This window comes from Alligator mississippiensis, chromosome 4 (assembly GCF_030867095.1).
Source record: "Alligator mississippiensis isolate rAllMis1 chromosome 4, rAllMis1, whole genome shotgun sequence".
NCBI classification, from domain to species: domain Eukaryota; kingdom Metazoa; phylum Chordata; order Crocodylia; family Alligatoridae; genus Alligator; species Alligator mississippiensis.
This window is the reverse complement of record NC_081827.1, coordinates 175,692,919-175,719,545: the sequence shown is the minus strand read 5'-3', so window position 1 is coordinate 175,719,545 and position 26,627 is coordinate 175,692,919. Positions and strand designations below refer to the sequence as shown.

At 42.6% G+C, this 26,627-nt stretch overlaps 1 protein-coding gene and 1 long non-coding RNA gene across 6 annotated transcripts in view; one reads left to right on the top strand and one right to left on the bottom strand.

The window, feature by feature from the left end:
* Positions 1–26,627, bottom strand: part of PIKFYVE (phosphoinositide kinase, FYVE-type zinc finger containing) — a 99,169-nt gene that overhangs the window by 43,394 nt on the left and 29,148 nt on the right. For 3 of the 4 annotated variants that reach the window (XM_014594219.3, XM_014594220.3, XM_014594221.3), the window contains 8 exons: positions 26,099–26,188; positions 17,073–17,211; positions 15,122–15,279; positions 14,155–14,266; positions 11,941–12,088; positions 11,287–11,454; positions 3,838–3,900; positions 125–254 (listed from right to left, as the gene is read on the bottom strand). In XM_014594219.3, coding sequence (XP_014449705.1) covers positions 125–254; positions 3,838–3,900; positions 11,287–11,454; positions 11,941–12,088; positions 14,155–14,266; positions 15,122–15,279; positions 17,073–17,211; positions 26,099–26,188 — 1,008 coding nt within the window. The remainder of the gene's footprint in view (positions 1–124; positions 255–3,837; positions 3,901–11,286; positions 11,455–11,940; positions 12,089–14,154; positions 14,267–15,121; positions 15,280–17,072; positions 17,212–26,098; positions 26,189–26,627) is intronic. The other variant, XM_019492222.2, reaches the window with a different exon arrangement.
* On the top strand, positions 167–26,627 carry LOC109284302 (uncharacterized). 2 transcript variants are annotated; one of them, XR_002091709.2, is made up of 3 exons: positions 167–256; positions 17,115–17,192; positions 26,109–26,627. It is a non-coding gene; the product is annotated as an uncharacterized LOC109284302 (long non-coding RNA). The 2 variants fall into 2 exon arrangements; XR_002091708.2 differs by having other exon boundaries at positions 168–267.

The window sequence follows — 26,627 nt, the reverse complement described above, 5'->3', positions numbered from 1 at the left end:
AAAAAAAAAAAAAAAAAAAAAAAAAAAAAAAAAAAAAAAAAAATCAGTGAAAATTAGTCTGACAGGAGAGGGCTTTTGAATATTTAACCCAAAGCCTGCCCCTTTGATGCATTTTAAAACTTACAGCAGCCTCTCCATGGCTTGTTTCTCCCCATTCTCTTCCCTCAACAGATCCAGATTGCTGTGATGCCAGCCTAAGGGAGTGAAAAACAGGTCCTTGGATTTCTCCTCCACCCTCCGATTGAACAATGATTCTGTGAGTAAAAGGTCAGAGAGCATATATTTGTTATAATACATGAGCATGTTGTCTTTTAAAGATCCATTTTTTTAAATGTGAACAGAAAACTTCAAGAGCCTTATGCAGCTCAGAGTCTTTGCAAATATTTTAAAAGTTAAACTTGGGCTGGAATCTAAATTGACATTGCAAGCACTTAACACACTATATTCCACTGCCGTAGTTGATGATGCCATCATACGTATTTTATATGCTGTCATGCTACATACCAAATGGTTTGGGGGTTTTTTCTCCTCAGCCAGTTCATGGTTTTTTTTAAGCTTAAAAAAGCAACCACATGTAATTTAGTAACTATATCCTGCTGCTGCCTGATTTGGACAGTAGTCTTTTTTTACTTTAAAAAAAAAAACAAACAAACAAACAAAAAACAACTCATCTAAATTTATTTAACTTTGTTAGAGAGAACCAGAGAGAGATGGTACTAATAAAGATCCAATTATTTCATGCAGTGAAGCAAGTAAGGTCCTTTCATGAATAGGAGTGACTCCATTTAAGTTTGGGGGGTGATTTTTCTTTTTAATGTTTAAAGGCAAGTTTGCACATGCTTACTAAGCCCATGTAAAGTGGCAAGTATTCACTTCGAATTCGGCCGATTCAGAGGCACTGATTAGAATCTCCAAATCGAATAGCTGTCCCAATTCGATTCAGCTGAATCGTATCCAAAAAATTTGGCGCCGCTTCGGAGATTCAGCCATAGACTAAACAGGTAGCTGACAGCTGCCTCCAGCTGGTAAATCTGTTGGGGCTGGGGCTGGGACAAGCTGCCCAGCTGGGGTGGAGAGACACATTACTCAGTGAGGGGGGATGAAGCAGGGGCCAGTTTGTGGGCACATCAGTGCTCTGAGCAGGGCCTGTGCCCTGCTTCCACTTGCCCAGCTGGGGTGGGAAGGTGAAATGCAGACGTGGCTCGCTCCAGGCAGAAGGGGACAAGCAGCAGCAGGGCATAGCCCCCACTCCCCAAGCTGCCGTGCCCTTCCCTCGTACCGGCTGGCAAGCAGCGGCAGGGCAGAGTCCCCCTCCCAGCACAGATGCAGGCAGAGCGAGCCGCACTTGCATCACAATCCGCCCCTGCTCCCTGCCCCGGCTGGGCAAGCGACAGCAGGGCATAGCCCCCGTTCTGAGCACTACCACTCCCATATCCCATGCCCTCCCGCACCAGCTGGGAAGCAGCGGCAGGGCAGAGTCCCGGTTCCCAGCACTGATGCTAGCGTGGTAGCACTTGAACCAGGGGCCTACTGTCGCTTGCCCCATCAGCACGGCCGGGGGAGGGGGGAGGAGGAGGGGGGCCACGATGCAGGCACAGCTTGCTCCAGGCGGCAGCAGGGCATAGCTCCTGCTCCCAGTGTTGCTGCACCTGCAGAGCTGGGAGCAGGGACTCTGCTCTGCCGCCGCTTGCCTACTTCTGCCTGGAGCGAGCTACGCCTGCATCCCACCCCCATCTGGGCAAGTGGCAGCAGGGCTCCCAGCGCTGCCGCGCCCATATCCTGCACCCCAACCCTCCTCCCTGAGTAACACACTCCCCCTACACCAGCTGGGCAGCTTGTCCCAGCCCCAATCCCTCCCTCCCCCTTCCCTCAACCCCAAAAGATTTACCAGCTGGAAGCAGCTGTGTCAGCTGCCTGTTCAGCCAAAGACTGAACCTCCAAAGCAGCCAAATCTTTTCCGGAACTATTTGGATGCTTCGAATTGATTCAGAGCTTTTAATTAGTCTCCCAATTCGATTCAGATTCGGTCCCCAAATCAAGCCGAATTTCCTGCAAATCGAATCTGCTACCGAAGCTCCGCACAGCCCTAATGCTAGTATTTTCATGTTACCAATCTCCTCTGTCAACACCACTTATCCCTGTATTGGTCATATTATATAATCAATAATACAAATGAAATCATGAATGCCACAGTAAGAATTATATAAAGTCATATTATATTGTACTACGCAAACACACACACTAGGGGTGTGTTTTTTCTATATACCACGAGGTACCAGGCACAGCTTATGAACATTGAGATGGTGGGGGGGATGGAGCATCCCACAGGAGCGCACCCCCCTCCCCCCCCCCGACCAAGTGCTTGGCAGCTGACCCAGAAGTGGACCAGAACTACTTCTGGTCCACTTCTGGGTCCGCTGCTTAGCACACGGGGGGACCCCCTACCCCGCTGCACACCAATGGCTCTGCAATCAGCCACAGGGGGACCCCGAGTGCCTCCCCAGACCAAGGAGGCACTAGTTGCCGAGCCGGGGGGAGCGTCCCCTGCACGCCCCGTGGCGGACACAGAAGTGGACCAGAAGTGCTCCTGTTCCACTTCTGGGTCCACAGCCAAGCATGCTGGGGACCTTCCTGCGCTCCTGTGGGATGCTTCATCTGGCCCAGCATCTCAGCATTCACTAGCTGCTTGGTACCTTGAGGTATGGAGAAAAACATTTAAAGCTGTGTCTATGTCTGAATTATCGAATCTCTCCGAATCAATTTGGAGGGTTCCAATTTGATTCGGAGAGATTAAAGGGTCTCCTGATTAGATTCCGATTTGGAGGTTTGGCCACTGAATTGGGCCGAATTGAATCAGCGACTGAAGCTTCACACAGTCCTAACAGATACATATACATTATATGTAAAAATATTATTTATAAAGTTATTTATAAAACCATCATCATAAAGTCATGTTCCAGAAGCTCTATAATGTCAAGCGGTTGCCTGTGGCACCAGATATAATAGTCTCCATAGGATTAGTAAATACTAGAAAAAGGATAATCTATAATTTTGTCATATTCCTCTTTTGGAGGCTAAACCTAATATATAGGCAGCAAACCTGTCAATGTTTTACATATTTAAATATAATCAAGAAATGCATAACCTAATTTTTCAAGGAAGTTCACTTAAAATCCTTATTTGGCAGATTCTGGGAAGAGTCAGGTGCCAGTGAAAGAAGTACTTGGGTAGATTCCCCCTCCCTCTTATTTATTTTATGAATTAGTCCAAATCATTTTTAGCATCAGCTGGAATACTAAAATACACCTCATTAACTCTAAAGGGACTTGGCTCTCAGGTTTATTCTATTTAGAGAGCTTCCATTCCAGCAGTGACAACAGATCTGTTAGGATTTGAAAAATTAGATTAAGTTTTCAAGCTGAACAGAATTTAAGCATACAATATATGTTCTCATACATGTACTTAGAAACGAGCACAAAAGCTTAATGGAATCTGAAAGATTGATGTCTCTTTTACATACATGTTTAACAACTCCCCACCCACAAAACGCTAAAGCTTGCCAGTTTGTACATCAAGGAAGCTTTTTCCTCAAGCTTGTTTAAACGGACTCCTACAAGCAAGCTGTTGGCTGAAGCATGCCCCTACAAAGAGTAAAGTTACCCAAAGCTTAAGTTTGTTACAAAGACAGGAGCTGTCCCTTTGACAAATGAAGGAGTCGTTGGGATGTTTAGGCCAGCTCTTCCTGGAAGCCCCAGAGGGGGAAAAGGAAATGAGGAAGAATATTCATTCATCTTCACATTAGTTAAACACTGAAGCAACATCTCCAATTCATCTCACCTTTGATGAAAGCGTCACTTATTGAAATCATCTGTTGCCCTCCGTTGTCAGGATTCAAGTACTCTGAAAGGGAAGAACAGACAGATGGGAGGAGACAGAAAAAAATGACAGGTTACGTTTGCATGCCACGATAATTATATGATGTACACACCCACACCAAGACAAGAGTTACTCATTTAAGTATTTAGTCACTGCTGTAGTAACAGGTTGGTGAGTGGTCAAGACTATAATATCCTCTCATACTTGTTCTGTTAAGGATCTAGAATGACTGTACAAATGTTGCTTAATTGTTAAAAAGATATCAAGCCAACATAACAGACTTTTCAGAGTTTCCCAACTTGGAAAGGGAGATTCTGTCCATACCAAGATAAACATACCTAGTTTTTCCTTAGGTCTACATCCAGAGAAGAAAAAATACTTTACTTAGAAGGCACCTGGTCAAGTTACTTATTCGTGATGGCAAATGGGTTCTCTTTATCAACCTATTTTATTCTCTGAAACTGAACCTTTTGTGAACCTGCTATTTCAGAGGCAAGAGAGTTGGCAATCCAATTGCGATTCCAAGCTTCTTACCCAATCAAGGAAACAGAAATACATGGAAATTAAAGAGGGCACGGAAGTAGGAGAGGGAAAGAGAAAGGCTTAAACACCACTTAAAATGGATTGAGGAATTAAGGCCAACAAGTGCACCCTCAGTAATATACAAAATGAGTAAAGTTATATGTTGATTCACATATGGCAGACAAATTTCAAAGTAGCTATGTGCATATTTATATATATGCACGCACACTACACAGGTAAGTGATTCAACAGGGTGCAGTGGCACCCTGGGGTGCCTTAAGAACCTTTCAGAGGTGCTGTAGGGCACCAAGCAATGTTAACACTGTTAAGTGTGCAAACAATTTACAAGATAAACCCAGACATTTCAAATAGGAATCCATAGTCTTAAAAGCATTCTGACTTTGAGGTCTTTGAGTTCCTTGCAACAAAAGAACTGTTCTCTTATTTCTCTGTAGTCAAAAAAAGAGCAAAAACTAAGAGCTGGCATTTTTCCAAGAAGTGCCCAAAGTCTAGTGAAAAGTGTGTTGAGTCTAAGAAGGCTGAGAACCACTGGCATAGACTAAGAAAAATACTGTGTTTTTCAATTACTTAGTAATTTACTTGCAAAAATGTTTTCCAAAAGTTTCTTTGATCAGCTGTAACCGTCACATGCAAGTTTATAAATAAAATCTAGCTTCTGCAAAAATAGCTTTATGGAGGTGGGGGTGGGATACAGGGGATAATCTCAAGTCCTTCGATAGCACCACCACCCTTTTCCAAAAAATCATACCCCTGAAATTCAAGATTAATTTCAGGAGAATCTAATTAAAAAGATTCTTTTGCTCCTAGATGAAGCAATGGCAAGTACATATTTATAGCACAGATTCATGGCATCTCAAAAGAAACACAGAATTGAAATAAGATTTCCTATACAGCAAGAATGGCAGAAGAGTTCGAAATCATGTCTTCAGGGATAAATGACCACACACGGAATGTCTCAACATGAAGTCACATATTTCTGCATAATCCTTTTATGCTAGAGTTACATAACTTTATGATTATTCCGATGATAGTAGTTAGACCATGTTTATTTTTCATTTTGCTTTCTGCATCTGACAGATGAGCTTTGAGTCCTTTCTGCTTTGCAAAGTTTTAGCAAATTTGTTAGAAACTAGCTTCCCATCCAGGCCTGGTGAAAGCCTGTTTCCACTGACAAAGCTGAAAGTGAATAGGCAAATTCAGGCTCAGAGAAAGGAGTGGAACCAGGCAAGCCTAGTATCTTGAACCATAAAGAACCCCCCCATCCTAGACACTCATTGATAGTGGAATCTATATGCAACTGTCTGTTTACAGATTCATAGTCAAGTAAAGGATTTGAGGAAAAAAAACTAGAGTTGACAGGAACTCAAGGTTCCTCAAAAGGTTGAAAGAAACTTTAGCAAGCTGTGGCTAAACAAAATAAAATTGTGACGGAGACTAGATACTTGTCCTTACTATTATCAGCCATCTACATTTAAAAAAAGTTTTAATTTTGTACCCTTGTCTTCAAGAATTTAGGAACCAGAGGCTGCCAAGTATATCATGCATTTTAGATGCAGTCTCCTGAAGACTTTTTAATAAAAAGTCAAAAGGTGTTATTTTTAGAAGTGTTATTAGAGAGAAGGGCTGGAAGCAAATGCTATGGATCACTGAAGCTGGGGCTCATAAGTCTCCCATGGAATCCAGCATGTTGCACTTCAAAGTATGCTGACCAGAGGTCTCAGCCTACTGTTGCTCAGTCCTGGACAGCTATTATACCCTGCTCACATCAAATAATTTTGGTGAGCCCGTCTTTGCAATAAGTCATTATTTGTAGACCAGAAGTGTTATTTGGGAGCATATCGGAAGTCCAATATAAACATGAAATTGGCCTGATGGCAGGTATGAAATTAGGACACAATATAATCTGTTCCAGGATAGTGCAGTTAGAGTCTCCTATACGATTTACGATTCAACATTCCATTTTTTTCCATCTTCAATCCAGCATTCACAGAAAGGAAGAAATAATTAAAGTCATTGTTTTTGAAATGGCCATCACTACTTCTGCAACTGGCATATAATAACAAGAAAGAGCTAAAGCTTCTCATTGTTACCACAAATTATGGATCATTAAAGAGCAATTTAAAGAAAAAACTACCCTAACAGGTCCAAGTTAGGAAGATGAATGAATGTGCTCTTTATTGTTGGTGGTCTTTTCCATCTATGGACACAAGCCCTCTATCCAGAGAACTCCTGACCTGGGACAATGGTATGGCACTCAAGCAAGGCGTGTGTGTGTGTGTGTGTGTGTGGGGGGGGGGGGGGGGAGGGGGGGCAGAGTGTATAGAATGAATGTGTAGGATGAGGGTTCTTCATGGTTCAAAATACTAGGCTTACCTGAGGGGAAAAGGTGTTGTTTGTTTGTTTAATTCTGGGATACCATCCTCCTTTTCTCTGCCCCACAAGAATCTCATCATCATGCATACATCTATTTCCAGTGTAAAGTATACTTCCTTATGAAGCCATTTAGAAAAATAACTCAAAAGTTGATGCATTGGCCCTTTAAAAGGTGGCAATTAAACTGCCTACACTAAAAAAACCCACAAAACGTATCAGATTTAGCACTCAACAGTTAAAAGTTAAAAATAGTGAATACAGTATTTATTTTTTGCAATTCAATAAAATAAAAAAACATTAAAAAGTATAACAGGTATAAAAAATTAATGCCATTTTCTTTTGTCAGTTTTTCTTTGACTTCAGAACCAATCAGAAATAAACTGAAGTCAAGTTCAACTCTGATGTGTCAAAGGAATTTTATGGATGTGTCTAACATTAAATGAGTCTTATATCAGGTAACACTGACTGTACTAACCAAATAAATCTGTAAAACCAAACAAGGGAAGCATATTTTAGGCTACTGCCTTATAGTTGTTCTCTGCATTCTGCAGAAATTCAATTTAAGAAACACATGATCTGTTCTGCAATCTACAATTTATATTCTTCCTCCTGCTCTGCGTCATGAGACGCGCCCCCCATGGTTGTGACTTATTCTGCATCAGAAAACTACTGATTTGCTGCCCTGAGTAAGAATGTGTGTCATCACGAAGTTTAGTTCCTTATTGTGAGACGTCTAAAACGAAAGAGTTTTATTAAGCCAAAATCTGGGCTTCACTTCCTTTTCCCTGGAGAAGTTACAATAGATTTTTCACAACTAGTAGATGCTAGAAGCATCTGCTGGACAACTACTAACTTTTATTCCGGAAGAAACCTATCCCCAAACCCGCACTCCACTCATCCACCTACCCCACCAACCTGTTAAGTTTTGTATAGAACTAAAGCTTTCTGCTCATCTGGGTCCTGCTTGAGCAAGACCATCTCTACTTTAAATCTATGCTCTAGGAAAATGCTTTTTTTTGTAGAACAGCCACAAAACTAAAGTTCATCTAAAAACTACATTATATGGCAAAAGCACACATTTTTTCCCCATGTAATAAGGCTAAAATGTAAAAGGCTAAAAACACTTATCAGAAAAGTTTATCATTATTAATTTGACCACCACTGTATATTTTAGGGTCCTGTCCTAAACTATTAAAAATCAGATTGGTCAAGGGGGTTCAGGGCAGGTCCATACTACAAGCTGACTGTGCCCAGCAGCTGCATGCTCAAGCATACCATGATACCCTGAACACCTGCTGCTTCCTCAACATGAAGTGGTGAAGCCATGTTACAGCAACACCATAAGAAAGAGTTTAACACTGATATTTTCAGCAATTAGCCCACCCAAAGCAATTCCACTTCAGACTTATCACCTTTGCAACACACTCCTTCAGCAGCTTTTGTACTACAGGATAAAGACCATTAGTATCTAGACAAGAGATTTTCAACCAGGGTACTGAGAGCTGGTTTGAAGGGTAACACAGACATGTGAGGAGATATCTAAAGCAAGAGATAAGCTAATTAGGGCAGGTTGAGGCTCCAGGTGTGAAGATAAACTGGTGATGAGGCAGGCTTAGACTCTCTCTGCCTGGCTGCTCCCCACCCCCACTGCATGGAACCTCTGCAAGAAGCTAAGCACTGTAGAAAATTAGTTTCTGAAATGAGGTTTCTTGGGTTTAAAAAGGTTTAGAATCACTGATCTATACACAGAACAAAACAATAAGTGGTTTCTTTCCCTAAACAGAAAATTCCACATAAACCGGTATAAGCGATTGGAAACTGGTTCAAATCTGTAACACAACAGAAGTTCAGTGCATATAAACCACTTTCAAAATGGGTGAAACCAGTTTAAAATAAACCTGGATGAATGTAGTATCAAACTTAACTGATTTAACCTAAATCAGTTTATTGAACTTCTGTCCCAGATCCCCTTCAGATTCAAGTTAATGCATGGTCCCCCAGAAGCCCAGAATGCTTTCCACCTCCCTCACAAAACACCCCCGCCCTTCAGGGTGGGCAGGCTAGCCTTGGCCCAAGCTGTCTGCTCCACCCATGCAGGGAGGTGTGCTCTTGCACCCCGACTTCTGGCCTGGGACACTGCAGGAATGTGGCTGCATTTCTGAAATCAAAAGTGAATGTCTGTTCACTCGCTTATTGGTTCAATCTATGCAGATTAGACTAACCTGTGAAGATGGAAGATTCAGCCTCAACCTTTTTGACCACCTGTACTTAGCCCTGGTGTGCAGATCCTTCAAACGATGCAGGACAACATCTACACTTAGTTTAAAAAATACAAATTCACACTGTACTTGGAGGTTAAACTAAGAAAACCAGGATCCCTGGTAATGAGAATTCTCTCTTTCATGGTAAGGTTATTTACGCACTTCTGCTCCTGCAGAGGTACTAGTTTCTATTTCATTTGAAAAAATGAGCAGGAAACTAACATGCTATATCACTGCATGTTACAGCTCCACCCCTTAATCACCTGTTCCCAACCCATTCCTGACTTCAAATCAAACACCTCACTCATTTCCTTGGTAACCACATAAGCAGCTGATTTGGCACATGGTGGCTTATTATTTTGTTATTCATCAGTGATAACTGATTTTTGGAGGACTTCTGCAAATACTATATGCTTGGCTCATCTCCAGTATCATTATGAAGTATAATCAAAAACAAGCCTAAAAGAATCCTATGGAAGGAGATTCTATTAGTTAAGTTAGTATCTACCAAAACTACAGGTCAGAGGTAGGTGAATCACATTATCAGCAAGTTATTAGCCTGCCCCTGTTATCACAGGAACAAAGAGATCCTAAGATTTTTTTAAATAACCTAGTCCATATTGTCTTTAAAAAGTGTTTATAAATAAGAACACAGAATCGAGAGAAATGAGACTGGGGAAAGAGGTTTATATCCATTGGGATTTTTTTTAAATAGGTATCAGATCTCTGGTAAATTTCCCTTCTAGTTCTATACTTTACTCTCCCAGCCGCTGTACCCTATATAAAAGATAAGATGCTTTACCACAAGAGGACACTTTCTCAGACATGTATTTTTATATGTGAAAAATAATTGTAGATACTATTTGAAGTTTAAGTGCCTTAAGTTAAGAACCCAAGTATCAGACTGGTTTCCAGGTACTGCACACACAACTGTCAAGAAAAAAAAAAAAAGTTACTGGGAAGTGTCAACTCTCCACACCTAATGCAAGTGAGAAGGTAGGACAGAGCACACTAGCAGAAACAGGGTATGCATTATAAAAGCACTTTAGCTGGGAAGTATTAAGCATGCTTCTGGGTTCAAGTTTTTAAAAAAATCATTCTTGATAGATTTTTAGCAGCAACAAAGAGGGACCAGTGTAGTTAGCCTTGAATTCCAATTTAACTCCTTTCACCCATGTTCTCAAAGCTCTGTTCTTAGTTGCTAATCATTTCCTTATTCCAGTTCAGTTTCAGAGAAAAATACCCACATACAAGCATAAAAGATATGCTCTTTTTTCATGAGCCATACCACCAGAAAAGTCTGTTCTTTTTAAAATAAAAAGGAGATATGTGCTCATTAGGAATAGTGCATGTTAGGGATATTCTACATGGGTCATTAAAACTTACAAGTACTGGGGGGGAGAAAGGTGAGGGGAAACCACCACACAAAGTCACCATAATGGAAACTATGGAAAAGCAGCTCACAAGCAGCAGCAGCTAAGTATAGGAATCAACAGACCTGCTAAAGCTGCAAGGAAAGGAAGAGGGTAAGTTGAGAGCGCCAGCATTTAAAAGCACTGCAATGTCCCAGCACCAAATTGTGGGCCAGCCCTTGTTCATCAGCCAGCCATTGTATGAATCAGTTACAGGTTGGAGAGCAAACAGACTTTCATGGACTGTGAAAGGACAATTCATTTAGAGATTTTAAAAATAAATACATCTCACAAACCACACAACTGGTGGCACTGGACTATCTGACTGGCTTCCTTCATTTTATCTTTCATTACTGTTTTTAATGGAGCAAATCCCTGTTCAGATGCATACCAGAGATTAATTTCTTCCCAATTCCTGATCACTCACAAGAATTTTTATCCTGGCTTTAAAAAGTAGATGTTTTCATGCCCTTAAAAAACGTGCTGGTCTGATGTCCAAGTCTCAAATCAGCAGTCTCTTCTTAAAAGTTATCCAAACAATATGCCTGGAACTGCCCTACTAGGAAGAGGACAAGGAAGGATATCCTCCAAATGCATGGAAAAAAAAACTACTACAGAAGTTGCACATGCTGTAGAGTAGCTGGCTACAGCTGGCTCATTAAGCTTTTCTACAGAGGCAATAGCATCAAGGGTTGGGTGGCAGTGATTAGCAAAAAAGATGCACTATATGCACAAAGTGGCCACCAAACAAAAAATAGTAATAAGTTATCAGGATATGGCTCTCCATCATGTGCAACTCCAGCTGTCAACTAATCTCATACCTTTTTGGTCAGCAGGGTGAGGGGGCACATGTGGGTACTTGGAGTGCTTCTTGATATGGAAGTTCACGTTGTCCAACTCCACGTTCAAGCTGATGGAGGCGGCTGAGTCACTGTCCATTGTGGACTGGAAGCTGCTGACTGAGGTGCGCTTGCTAGGGCTGGCGGAGTCTTTTAGTGTTGGGTAAGGGGGAAGATATAGGGAGGAGAGGGGTTCAAATGGGTATCATGAGGGGATTGGACAGGAGAAAAACGGTCTTTAATACATAAAAGCCCAGTGTGCAGTACTAAAAGGGATACAGTATTTTCATAGTTTTATGTTATTTTTTATCTGTACGTAATGGGGTGTTGCAAAGAAATGCTTTAGATGCTCACTTTAAAATCCAAATTACATTAGTGAAGCCTGCCATGAGAAAAGTCACAGCTAGACTGTTTACTTCTGTAATAAAGCTTATACTAAATTTAGAAACACGGAGTGTCATACTAATTATGAAATACTGTATCTGCTACAAGCAATAGGACTAGTGAGATCATAGTTTATTTAGATCTTTATAGCTACTATAAGCAAAGCAGAGTTCACACTTAAGGAGTTATGCTAGTTTGCCCTGGAAGTAGGGGAAGGAGTTGGGGGGGAAAAAAAAGTTAGTTGAAACTCACTGGCCAAGTTATCTTCCCCTTCATCAGCAATCTGTTCTGTGTCACTGTCGTCAAATTTGATGTCTTTGAACCATGATGGCTCAGAGTGCCCTTCTACAGAATTCACTGAATCACTGTCTGGAGAGGGAGTTTCTGAAAACTCTGTGCTCTAAGAGACCAAGAAAAGAGACTAAGTTGATTTAGCCCTCCTAGGATCTCAAAAAGGTACCAAGTATCCTGGTCTGAAGCAACATCTAACATAGTAGTTTGATATTAGGCTTAAAAATGCACAAATGATATTAGCTTAGTAACTAATCCAGCATCATCCCCACCACCACCAGGGTGAAAAAGGCAACTGTTTAGGACAAGAAGTTAATATATTCTCACGTTGTCCACACCCATCTTCCTCCTAATCACTTCACCCTGATCCCATAAGTGAATCATTGAATGACTAAGATTAGTTTTAGTGTATGTTTTCCATTCACTCTCACAACATGGCAGATTTGAGCGTTGAACTTGTTTCCAAGTCAGCATGCTTAACCCATGGAAGAGGAGCACATATGTTTAGACACTCAATTCTAGGACTAACCAAACAGTGGTGTGAGGTTCCTTTGTGAAACAGGTCCAGCTCTCTACATCAAGAGATACTGTTGTGAAACAAGGCTCTGATAGGAATCTTAAAGAGCACCTACTCTGCAAATTTCAGTCAGGAGGAACTTCTCTGATGGAAGAAATTCACCTACTCTCTAGTACTTGCTTTAGCATATTGTATAACTGGGTTTGGAATTCACTAGGACCTGTTTAATTCTCCCAACTTCAAAATTGTTTCAGGTTTGCTCAGAAACAAGATCAGAGTAAGCTCTGATCACAGAGGAATAAGAAAGCAAATCAACTCTGTAACTACATGCCAAAGGGACTGTACACAATTTAAAAGTAACTTTAGATACAATTAAAGATCATGCAAGGGCTGACCTATTAAGTCAGGAGTTCATTATGAATTGCATAATAAGACTAGTTTGCAACAGAAGCTTCTTTGTTTTGAAAGCTTCAGAGAGTCCTTCCACAGATCAGTCTAAAACTGAACTGGAAATCAGCATCAGTTCTTACCTCTCAGCATGCGTCAGTTAGCTTGTGCCAAAGACTACACAGTATCTTCCATAACAGAATTCTCTTACTCAGGGCCTTGCTTCCAGTCTCCAGACTGCAGTTCAAACAATAAGGAGTGGGGCCATTCATAGGAAAGAGGACTCCTCCCACCATAAAGCCTCTTCGCTTATTAGGAAGAGAGAGATCAAATTCCCTGATCTGTGTTACCACCTGTAAGCGCCTTTTTATCCTGAATTGAGCTATTCTCTCTCGAGGAGTATACCACATTCCCCACACTGTCTTTAAAGAAAGAATTTAAAAGATGACAGGCATGTAGGTTGTAGCTGTGTTGACCTAAGGACATAGGCAGACAAGGTTCTTTGAGTGAATCTGATATCTTTTATTAGACCTTTTATCTTTTATAAAGATGACATCATTCACAGAAGGCAGGGTAGAGATGCACCTTATAAACTAACTAAATCAGAGATGCACAAAGCTTTTATGGGCCTGAGCTTACTTCATCTGATGAGATGAGCTCAGGCTCATGAAAGCTTTTGCATCTCTGACTCTGATTTAGTTAGTTAGTCTATATGGTGCATCTCTATCCTGTCTTATGCCTGACTTCACACTAATCTCCTCTCTGCTCATCATTCACAGAGACAGCAGTCATTTACCAGTTCCCACCATACTGAACAGAGTACATATGTAATAGGGTGACAGACAACAGAACAGCTGCCCAGAGTGCATCCTTTACTATCCAGATGCTTACTCTTCATGACATTAGCCTGAAAAGGAGCATTTAAGATCTGATAAATTTCTGTGTGGCTACCTTCCCCCCACCCTCAGAGGAAGTTTCAAAGTTTTCTTGGTAAAGGAATATCCACTGTAATTTAATGAAATTAAGTCACTTTGGTAGCTTAATCAGATTTGTGCATCTTTATATACACACATACCCCTGCCAAACAAGTCTGCAGAAGACATGATGCAAGACTTGTAAACCAGTTCTCAAGCACGAGAGAAGCAGACCGAACATGCAGAATATGACCAGGAATGTCTCTCTTAGCTTTCCTTCCACTCCCAACTGAATTCCATGGTTTCTTTTCTTAAAAATAGGAGACAGGAAAAAAGGAATTAACAAAAAAAATGTACCTGTAATGGTCTGTACAGAGCATATTCATCTCTAAAGATCTGGTCATGGTGACTGACACACTCCAGCCAGCGTCCATCTACCAATGCCTGTCCTATTGCTATGGCTTGAGCTCTGAATGTAGAACAGAATTGAAAATAAATAAATAAAGAGCTTATACTAAAGACAGGTGTCAGACAGATCATTCAACTGTTTTATTTTATACTCTTTTGATTAGCCAGGATCTATTTAAATGCACTAGAGAAGCACCAGGATTAGCAGACCAAGCAGCAGGATTAGAAGTCAAAAAAAGAGCCTCCATACACTTAAATCCTAAATCCAGTACAGCTAAATTTTTGATGTGCTGGTCACCTTTTCCTGACACACTATCCCAGCTCCCACTGACTTGTCAGAATTTTAGGCCCTCGGTATTCAAGGAATAGGACTCTCCTGTGCAAAAGAACAATTTCACTTTCTGCCCTTCCACCCTGTAAGATGTGGATAATTCTTTATGCTTCAAGAAGTGCTGAGTTTGCCCATTACACAATAAACCCAATTTAATTTAATTCCCAACCCTAGATTTTGAATTTGCATTCTGGGATCTCCAGTAATCTGTATCTCTGCCTAGTTAGCACCAATACTACACTCCAGGCTAGGGCAAATGACACAAAAGTAAAAAACATAAAAAGGAAGGTCTGTGAAGAGTCCTAAATTACTGGTACTACTTGCTACTTCATTTTAGCACATCAGCAAAAATGTGTATGTTGGCTACAGGTATTTTCTCCCTTGGTTTGGAGACATCAGGAAAATCAGTCACATCTCTTATTTAGCTATTGATCCACACACACACACACACACACACACACACACACACACACACACACACACACACACACACGAGAATACACCACTGAAAGTACTTCCTCTATCAACACAGTTGCAGGAGATGGATTTGGTCTAATTTACAGCTAGTTAAAATAGCAGGAATACCTTGTGGTAATGTGTCCATTTCTGATGAGCCAGTTGACCAGTTCCTTTCCTACAATGCAGTTTGGATGTGTCCGCAACCAATAACGGTGGTCCTGAAACTCCATTCCACTGTTATGATGGCAAATTTTTTTCCACAAGTCTTTTAACTGTACTGAGTCCTATAAAAGAATGATAAACGGTATAAAAGGCCTACACAGCAGCATTCTGAGCCCTCAAACTGACTTTACATCAGTAAAGTAATAGAAATAAAAGTTAAGCTGTTCTGTGCAGCTGTAGTTAAGTATGGACTGATTGGAACAGACCTTTAAAGTCGTTTGCCTTATAGGCAGTGACCCTATAAAGTGGGGATGAGACAGCAAAACAAAAAAGTTACCCAATACCAAATGCAGGGGAGAAGAGTTCCTGCAGTAGTGTTTTTACAATGAGCTTCTGCAGTGACAAGGCCTGCAACTGTTTCCACAGCATTCCAGATCCCTTCAGCTACCGTATGCAAGAGCAATCACATCTCTTAAAGGATCTCTCCCTGCCTATGCCGACTCAATTTTTTAGTTAATTTTCCACCCAAGCCCAACTTGGTATTATCTTCTGTAGCCCTTTCAAATCATTAGGGTTTTGTCTTCTGCAGATACAAGGCACTTCCTTCTCCCAAACTAATCAGGCTTCTTCACTTTCACAAAGATAAACTTATCTCCAACATGATAAGAGACCACACTTGCATCTCTCTTCACCTTTAATTACATTCACTGTGAGAGAATTACCATGAGAATAATTCTCAGACACACATCATTACTTAGGGTTTCTCCACAAAGGTTTGGTACTCCAGCCATTCATGGCATTATCTGCATTTTATTTTTAAGGTAATTATTTTAAATATTTACAACCTTGCCCCATTCTAATAGGTGTTTGAGTACATTGCTGGCTTCATAACTCTGCTGACAGGCTATAATACCCTTATTTACATAAGATGTTAACAAGTGTCATACTTTCTGGGTCAGGTACACTACAATTTGGTTCCAAAGTAAATAGTAGCTACACAACTACACCCATATGGATGATGAGGGGCTCTATTACAGCATAGTTCAATTACATTGCTGATGTCAACAAGATCAGATTTACTATTCCTGTAATTTCCAAGTTAAGACAAAAAAAGCCAAAACTCCTGAAGTTTTTTTTTACTCTTTAAAGAGGAAAATTAACAGAATATTTTATTAATTCTGATCAGTAGTCTTTTACTCTCACTTCTGTAATGGACTAGTAGACTTGCCAGGAAATGTTGCAAAATAGTTCTTTGGATTTTTGAGTCATCCTATTATATTAATCAAATTTAGCAGGCGGGCATACGGTGTATTCCCAGGTCACCTATCCCCTGGCCTCCTGTACAGTACCCAGGATTGGACTCCAGTGCCAATCATTATATATCAGCCTTTCCAGTGCACTACATTTTCTTGGGTGATGTTCATGTCTACAGAGCACTTAATATTTGAAAGTCGGTTTTCAAAGCTATTAAACATTAACACTTCAGGTCTGCCTTCTTCACCCATCCCTAGTTCACACAAAGTTTTTACCAGGATATTTCCAGACTGTTGTACTATTAACATTGATTTTTCCTTGGAAAAAAAAAAATGCGTCACTAAAGTATTACATTGACTCTGCAAGCAAACAGGGTGAGAAGATCAAAACATGACTCAATGTGACCTGTAGTCCTTTCCATTCATTCAACAGATGAAATTTTTTTCACATTAAAATAACTATACCTATGCAGAATTTGATAACCTATAGGGACAAGTGTTCTCTGGGTCTTCAGGTGTGTTTACTCAAAGGCAAGGCAGCAAGATTCATAGTTGGTAGGGTCAGAAGGGACCTGAGCAGATCATCAAGTCCTTGTACACATTATGGTATGAGAAAGACAGCATGCGTTGCCACCATAGCCCAAATAAAATCTTGTTTGTACCAAAAGAATTTTACGCTCATCTTCACTGGCTTCCACTTTCAGATATGTACGATTAGCCTGGGGACTGACAGATGTCTCGTATGCAGGCACCATGGGTGAACCAGATCGATCCAATGACAGGTTAGTAACACTGGCAGATCTGAAAATTAAGAACAGCAATGGAGAAGAAACATTATTAATTTTGATAAGTTTGTTACAACGCTAAAGCCGGTTCTGTAATGCTCGAAAAAAAAGTCTTTAAGCCGTGCTGCCTGTCACAGTTAGCTTTTTGGCAGTATGTGCAGATATATATTCTAATCTATACCAATGCTTGAAATCTGTACCCCCTCCTGTCATCCCTCTGCCACTGCTGCCGCCCCCCCCCCCCAAAAAAAAAACCCAAACACAACCCTAAGCCAGGAGATGCAAAGAGGCAATAACAACACTATTATGCCAATACAGCTAGGTTAAATGGAACTCTATGGAACAGCACGCTATAAGCAATAAGGTGGAGCTTTTCGACCCAAATGTCAAAGGGAGAATTCCAATTAGGTTTCCCTCCCTATTAAAATATGAACTATCCAACGTTTACCTTATGGTCTGGAAACCTGTGGCGCCAAATCCCACACTCAGGAGTAACAAAAAAACCCCAAAAAACAAGACAACACTGTAGGATTGTTGCATCTGTATAGCATCCTTCAAGCTAAAATCCCGCAATCTGAGCAAGCTTCTTAGAAGAGCATTATTTTTTTCCTTTTATTGCCATCTGCTGGACATGTGAGCTAGCAGCAATTGTATTTATATTGAGTGTTATGGCACCTTTCCTTCCTTTCCTCCCCCCAAAACAGGTAGCTTATTCTTGCCACAGACTCCTAATCCAGAAAGACTAGAACGGGGTGCTCAACCTCCAACCCATCGGTCAAATGTGGCCCACAGATGCACTGCATCTGGCCTGCAGGGCTCCCCACAGGTCAGGAAATCTGGCAGCAGGGGAGTAGTGACCATTACTATGGTCACCCTCCCCCCTGCCAAATTCCCAAACCCCAAGCCTCATGTGGCATGCCAGACTGTGACTCTTGCCCCTGTGAGGCCAAGCTACACCCCCAACACCCCACAACTTCTAGATCAGGGCCTGGTCACACCTTCTCCCCCTTCACAGGGCTGAGCCAAACACCCTTCCCTCCCAGGGAAGTCAGGTTGAGGCCTGGCCATGCCGTGCCCCTCCCCACGCAGGCCACACTCCCTTCCCTCTCCACAGGCTGGGTCAAGCTTCTTCCCCCTCCCCCCACAGCTGATGGTGTCCACCCAGACACTAAATCAGGAACACCAGCTGGATCTGGCCCACAAAGGGGCCAGACACTGCCAATTGGCCCACAGGCAAAAAAGGTTGAGTACCATTGAACTAGAAAGTCATTTTAATGGGTTACTATTGGAAGAACATCTGAAAGTCTGTCTAGTGCTCTCCTTGAGAGATCAGTGTCTTATAGCTGACTTCAGAGTTTTTGGTGTGAACAAACACATACAGTTGTTCCAGGTTATGGCTTTTGGAGCGAGAGATGTAGGAAGATACTACCTATGAAAGCTGTCAGAGAATCAAAAATCAGTAGCAATATGTTGCTAGGATTTTTTAATTATATACACACATGCATGCACAATAAATCAGGTCTGTAAATACTAGCTGCATTCCATTGATGACAGAAGTAAAACAAGCTACATCGGCCCTTCCACAATCCATGTTTAAGGACAGTTACACAGCATTTTCTGGACAGTATGTCCTTAACATACCTATTAACACAAAGGCTTTGCCAAAAGCCTTTAGCTATTGTAGATGTGATCTTCCCAATGAGTCAGATAAAAAGGAGATTTCAAAAACTAGTAATTCAATTCAAGAGGCAATTACACACCTTTCAAGCATCAAAGGAAGTATTTTTAAGAGCAATAGCTAAAAACTACTCCCAATTTTTAGAAAAGCTAGCTGAACTATATCACGGAGCTGAGGAAAGCACAGGGGAGTTTAGCTCATTTAGTGTCATATAATAATAATAAGACAAATTCCATGGAAGTCTTGTCACCAGCTAAATATGATCAGTTTTCAAATGCTCCTGGACTGGGCTACAAAGAGCACTGCAAGCAAATAAAACAAAACAAAAACAAACAAACAAAGTTTCTTTTTATATGCCAGCTGTTTCCACCCAAATTTAAGACTTTCTGGATTAGTTTCTTATGCTAAGCTTCAGTTACAACGACCACTTAAAGTAAGTTGCGCCAAATTGTTTGTCATTTATCACTCCCTACAGCATTTATTTTGTTACTAGTGTCTAACAGATTCAGAGTATAGGAGTTTTCTCCTTTGACAATAATTCTATTAAATAGATGCACACCCTCCCCCCAACACACACTATACCCCCCCCCAAAAAACTCTTTTATTAAATCTCAGTACATATAAAATACCTCCTGGCTATTTCAAATAAATTTCTTCCAACACACACTAAGATAACCTAGATTCCCAAAACACCCACTCTCTGTAGCATCAGCTGCATTGTTCACTCGCATCTTAAAAGCGGCCAGAATTTTCTGTGTATCAAGCTGTGGGCAGAAGAATACCTTACTGCCCAAAGCAGCAACAGGACCTCAGGATATAGTTCCTCCACCAGTTTGGGAACTGACTTGCTATATTACTTTGAACAAGTTATTCTCCTTTGTACTTCAGTTTCCCCACCCCCTCACCTTCCCCCACCATTCTGTAAAATGGGGGAAAAAATTAAACCGACCTTGTGTATACAGCACTGTACAAGTCAGGAATTGCATACTGTCCCCACACCCCAGCCCCCATCTTTCAAGATCTGAGGGTACCCTCTCCAATTACTAAGGGCTAGAAAATATTTAAAAATAGAGCAACTCAGTTGATTTTAAAAGGAGTAGTTTTGGGTAAAGAGCAGCAGAAATGGCCCCTTTGTGTAAGCATCCCTCACACAGCCAATCTATTGCCCTTCATCTACTCTGAATAAAGAAACTAAAGACTATCAAATATCTAAGTATCACATTCAGGCAAACAAGAATGACACCAGGTTTTGAAACACTCTTGGAAGCTATGAAGAGACAAATCATCTTGACATCATCCCAGATCAAGGTGAATAGCTAATGATAGCTAGATGACACTCAGGAATACATCATATAAGTTAAAAGTGGCTGTTAATTAGACTTAAGTTTCAAGGAGGGTTAAGGCTTACCAAGAACAAGCAAATACTAGAAATTAAAGGAAAGAGGCAGGCAATAGGGCTATGCGAAATTTCACCTGGTGCTTCTTTTGGAAGCTGTTTTGATGCATTTGGAGCTTGAAACAGTGAAATTGAAACGAAACAAAAGCCTCTGAAACACCTTTGAAATGAAACAAGGGAACTCTAAATGTTTCAAAAGTTTCAAGTTTTGAAGCCAGACTTACTGGCTTCAGCACTGGTCCCAGCCAGCAGCACCCGCCTCCTGTCATCCTACAGGCAGATTGGGGCCCCCAGGAGGGCTGCGGGGGCCTGTGCCAGAGTCCTCCCAGGGGTGTGCCCCCCCCCCCCCACCTGCCTGCCAGATGACAAACTGGCACTGGGCACAGCTCACACCCAGTACTGGGAAGATTGGTGCTGCCGCTGGCCCCAGGCAGCAGCACCCAGCTCCTGTCACCAGGCAGGAAGATCGGGGGCCTGCACCCCCGGGAGCAGTCCGGCACAGCCCCCGCAGCGCTCCCAGGGGTGCCGGTAGACCCTGACCTGCCTGCTGGTTTAGAGAAGCACCAGCAATCTTCCCAGCGCTGGTCCCAGGCAGCAGCACCCAGCTTCTCTCATCTGGCAGGCAGATCAGAGGCTCCCACCCCCAGGAGGACTCCAGCACAGCCTTTGCAGCCCTCCCAGGGGTGCCAGCAAGCCCCTGATCTGCCTGTCTGCTACATTATGTTTCCCCATAATTACCTATGGGTGAGACATTGAAAAAGTGTCGAAACAGCAAAACAGTTTTGGCGAAACAAAACTGAACAGTGCTTTCAAAATGAAACGAAACCCGAAACAAAACACTGTTCCATAGAATCATCAAAACGCAAGTCGAATCGGAACAGTGCTGTTTCGCACAGCCCTAGCAGCTAGCTTTAACATCTCACAATAGAGCAAATTACTGTAGTCATTCTGCTATAAAAGGGACTGTAAGGGAATAACCTTAAGGGGCTACTGAACTCTTAAACAGTTAAGAGACATGTCCTTGTTATCTGTGACCTAGACTAGCAGTTCCCAATCTGTGGTATGGGTACCACCAGTATTATACAGACCACCTGTCAGTGGTACACATTAACATATTTGCATCTCTGTCCAAGAACAATTTACCAGATAGATCAGTTAAGAAAGGCTATTTAAGTCGGAATGAAAAAAAAAGGTGGGGGAAGAAAAGGGGAATTGCCTTTTCAGATTCTCTGAGAATGTTTCAAAGCCTGCAGATTGCCCTGACATCATCCGTGATTGAGGAAAATCAGATAGGCAAAAGGAATGCTGGAGCAAAGAGTGGCTGCCTGTGATGTGACCTGGTCATCAAAGATCATAAACTAAATACCCTCATATGCCTTTCTTCAACACATTTTGATGTTAGCCTAAAAGAAACAAGGGGAAAAAGAGTCAGCTATTGCTACAGGGAGGAAGCACTGGTTCCTCCCAACAGTTCAGTAACAGCAAGTCTATATTACACAGGCTTTGCAGGTGAAGATCCACTAGAGAAGGAGCTGTCAACCAGGGGTACTTGAGAAGGCCCGAAAGGGTACGTGCAGGCAGGCGGAGACCTCAGAGTGCCGCTATGCACCATCCCACGCTGTCACACAGGCACCGCCCACCTGGCTGGACACGGGAGGCAGGGTCAGCTTGCACATGGTGGCTGCTGCCGCTCCACATTCAACTGCGTGCCACCCTCCTGCATCCAGCCACCATGGGTACACTGCTCCCCATCCAGCCGCCAGGTATACACACTGATCCAAAAAAGTTGAAAACCCCAGCACTAGAAGGCTTTGCCACTATAGATGATGGTTACACTAGAAATCCAAGATGGCTTCAAATTTAAAACCATCTCCCAATAATTAAATTCTGTACATGGAAAACTTATAAATCTGTGACAATTCTCTCAGAGAAATAATTAGTGGAGTGTCATCTTAAATTCATCCACCAGCACTAAAGCAGGGAAAGCAGTGGCAGGGAACCAAACCCTACACTTTGTCCCAAAACCTCACAATATTTAAAAATTACCATGATCCAAGTCATTGATTTCACTATATCCAAATAATACCTATCTCAGAAGAACAAGCTCCCTCAGGACCCAGCCCATTACTACTTTTATTGAACTGTATCTCCTACAGCCTAGGTCTTTATCTTCCTCCTTTAAAACGCTACAAAAGATAAAAGGGAGCATGTTCAAAGCACTGAACAAGAATGCTGTATTTCTAGTACTGCACAGCACTTGAGACTTGGAATTCTCTGCTAAAATACAGTGCACAGTTTGTGTTATGTGATCCAGAACAGATGCCAAGGGAGAATAGTTGCTACAGATCAAAATTGCCCCCAAATCCCAGATTGCTGATAGAGCTACGCTTTAAAAATTTGGTTTCCATGTTCCATACAAAATATTTCGTAACAGATATCAAAGTCAGACTAGACAGCCACTCAGAGTTAAGCGTTAAAAAACCCTTTTTTGTCTAGTGGGCCAGATGAGCAGCATCCAGTCCCTCCATAGGCTGGATACAATTGGTGGACCCAATCTGGCTCCAGAGGGGAGTGTAGGAGCTGCCCAGCCCTGATCCAGCCCCATAAGGGAACCAAATGTACAGGGCGAGGGGGCATGGCCCAGCCAAGGGGAGAAGGGGGCACAGCCCAGCCCCAGCCAGCCACAAGGAGGAAAGGGGGTATAGCCTGGCAACTATCCACTGCATAAGGCTTGGGATTTTGGTAGGGGGTGAGGTGGCAGTATTAGCTACCACTGCTCCCCTGCTGTCAAATTTCGTGACCTGTGGGGAGCCCTGTGGGCCAGATTCCAAGGCCTGCAGGCCAGACACTGAGCACCCCTGGGTTAAACTGAGCCAGCAGTTTGACCCAGCTCACTCACTGCACAGTAACTAGGCTGCAGAAACCTCTTAGGACCAACTCTTGAAGGCCTGATCTCTCCCAGTAGGGAACAGGAGTCCTCTTCAGGCACCTGCTGAAGTCTTCATGTCATTGGAGTTAATCAGCATTGAACTTTTAACTTTGAATTTCTTTCAGTGTTTGCCAATCACTGACTACAGGCATGCTCCAACTCCCCAGCCTTTCACCTGCTTGATCACTTAACTCCTCTGCTCCACCCACCAACTTCAACTCTGCAAGCACTTTCATTTTCCATGGGCTCACTAGTTTGAGGAGTACAGTTAGGTGACTATACACCCTTTTGGGACAGTCCTGAATTCTAGGGCAGCATCCGCAAGCAGTATCCAAAAACGTAGAAATTCAGAGAGCATCTGCAAGCCATCCATAACACACCTAACCCCCATTCAGTATAATAGGGGTTCTCACCTGGTGGCCCAGAGATGCCACAAGGGTGGATCAAAAGGGAAGATACAAGGAATGGTTAGGAGTTGCCCAGCTTCACTAGCAAAAGGTTCCCACAATGCCAGGCAGCACTGTGCTGAGATGATACTACTTAGTTCAGCACTAGGAGCAAGCAAATATAACTACGCTATTTTAGTAACACCTCTCTCCACCACCACCCAAATCATGGTTTCTAAATCATCTCTGGCATTTGTGAGGGGAAAAAGGAGGAAGCCATGAAGTAACAAAGCCAATTCCCAGGGTTCTGGAGCCATGCTAACACAAAGCATGTCTGTCAACTGCAGGTATTAATGCTGCTATTGCCCATGGTCAAATTCCAGCCTGCAGGAAGCCCTGTAGTCCAGACCCACCCTCAGAGCCAAATAAGTTTTCCAGCTCCTGTTCTAAATTAAGGCAGTACACTTAGTAACCTCATTATTAAAGAGACTCGCATTATCTTTGTTCTATCCCTCATGTTCTTCCATCTTTGTCCCCTGGATTTGACACATCTAGTGGACTAGAATCAATTGTTATGCAACACTATGTAAACCTGCATTATTAAGAATGATCCCACATAAGCTGATAGGCAGTCTCTCCCTAAACGGGCTTTATGATAAAAGTGTTAAGGATGGGCTTCAGAAACACTCAGCATTTAACTAGCTTAGCCTACAGAAGTTCCTGATCTTGCAGAAGCAATTCAAGAATAGTGGAGAAAAAGGACACATGCACACATTTCTCTACAAGCAGCAGTAGCTTTAAAGAAAGTTCCTATATAATCAGTCTCCAAACGCTTACACATTTGTGACAACATAAATTCTAAACACATCCTGCATTCATTCCAAACATTCACCAAAAAGCTGCAAGTACAGTAACTGCCTACTGGATTTTAACAGTCACATAACTGTTGAGCTCAAGAGCAAGACTGTTGCGGTTCAATCAAAAGGGGACCTTACTGTAGAGTTTAGTAACCTAAATTGGACTTTAGCCAGGATCAGGCTAAAAGCTTTCCAAGAAGAGACAGTGAAGAGCACGGAAGCATGCAGCCAGAGGCTACATAAGTAGACGATATTATAGTCATCTGAATCTGGGATCGGGGTGGGGAGGGGAGGGGGAAGGGCGGGGGGGGGAGAAGCATCCACGTGCTGCACTACCCCCCACCCCCCAGCTCCCAGGACCCCAATGACAAGGCAGGGCAGGACAGCGCAGAACCCTGCAGCCAGGTTCCATTCCCTGCATGCAGAGGCTGGACCCAGCTGGGAGCAGCCCCTCCCCTGGGTAGTTTCTGGTGGTGAGTGGGTCACCACACACAGCTCCAGCCTGGGCAGCAGCAAAGCACAAGGCTGCTAGCAGATTCTGCCTCGCCCTGAGCAGCTGCCCAGGCCCTGATGCCCAGGCCTGCCTGCTTCCCCACCTCCAGCTGCTGTTCAGCAGAAACCATGCTGAGCAATGCAGACAGCAACAGCCTCTGCTTCTGCCTGTAGCAGCCAAATCTGAGACTTTTGTTTCAATTTACAACTGCCCCAGACAGCCTATGAAACCTGGGACTCTCCTGGCCAACCTGGAACATATGGTCACCCTATACAAAAGCCACCAGAACCTGGTGCCCTTAATTTTAGCATCCCAGTGTCATTAGTTTTACCTCTTGACCCGATTACTCTATTGCTTCTCCCTTACTACTTTTGTTCTCTCTTGGCTTTCCAGCTTCCTCCTGAAAGCTACTTATTTTTCAACCTTCTTCTTGTTCTCCAAACTTTCTGGTTCGTAGCATCTCTTCTTTCTAAATGCTCCCGAAAAAAGCACCCCTACAACCATCTTCTGCCCTGCTTCCTTCCTTGGTCTTAGAATTCCCATTTCCATGCTCTATTATAGTTTCTCTTCCCACTCCTGTCAGCCACACACAATTATATTAGAAGCTCCTCAAAGCAGCAAGGCTATTAGTATACTTACCCAGGGTAGTCTTTTTCAGTATTATTTACATGTGGGCTGTTCAATGAGCCCAGGTCACATTTCAACCAAGAGAGTACACCGGGGTGCACAACTCCCAACCCATGGGCAGGATCAAGCTCATAAGGCTCCTCAAGTGTCCAACAACTTGGTAACAGGCAGTCTTAACTGTCACTCCCTGCTGCCAAATTTCCAGACCCATGGGGAGCCACATTATACAGGGTGGCCAGACAGCATCACCCTGTGCACTAGATTGGCTGCTCCAGGCTGGGCTAAGGTTGCAGGGTACCCAGGATTCAGCCCACAGACTAGCACTGTGCCACTCATCCAGCCTGCCCATCTAAGAGATGGAGCATAGCTGGACTATGTCATTAACGACAGAATGGTCCCCACTGTTATATCAAATCAGGGGCTCAAAATTGAGATAAGGATTCAACTGAATCACCTTGAATTCATATTTATAATGTATTGCACTGCATATTTAAGAGAGAAATCTTCAACAGATGCATATAGATTTGGTTCATTTACCTGTTTCTAGCAGGAGACTTCCCTGAATCCTCCTGAACAGAGGCAAGGCGCGCTGACAATGTGGAAGCCGAAGAGTCTGGGTGAATCAAACTGCCAAGAGAGTTATGTCATGATAAGCATCAGCATGTCAAGATAACCACCACCATAAGGCAGCAATGATACAGTTCCAGTTGCACAAAAATCCATAATGCAAGTTGAGAGCAGCAAAAACTTAAGAAAGATTCTTCAACTCCAGCCTCTTGATGTTTATAAGAAACTGGCTTCATACTCTCCTTTTCAACTCTACCTTTATCACACCACAAACCCCTTTTCCCATTAACCTACCTCCATTTGACTCAATCTCTTTTCCCAACCCCAACCCCTCAACTCACTGCTACTCCCTACCCATCCCCTTTCCACCCCAAAAAGGTTTGTTAACTTAGCTATTTAACAGTAGTCATCACTATCATATATGGAAAATGTCATCAATCTTTGCTCTCATTCTACCATTATCTTTATTGCCCTATGATAAAGCCATATCTACACTACA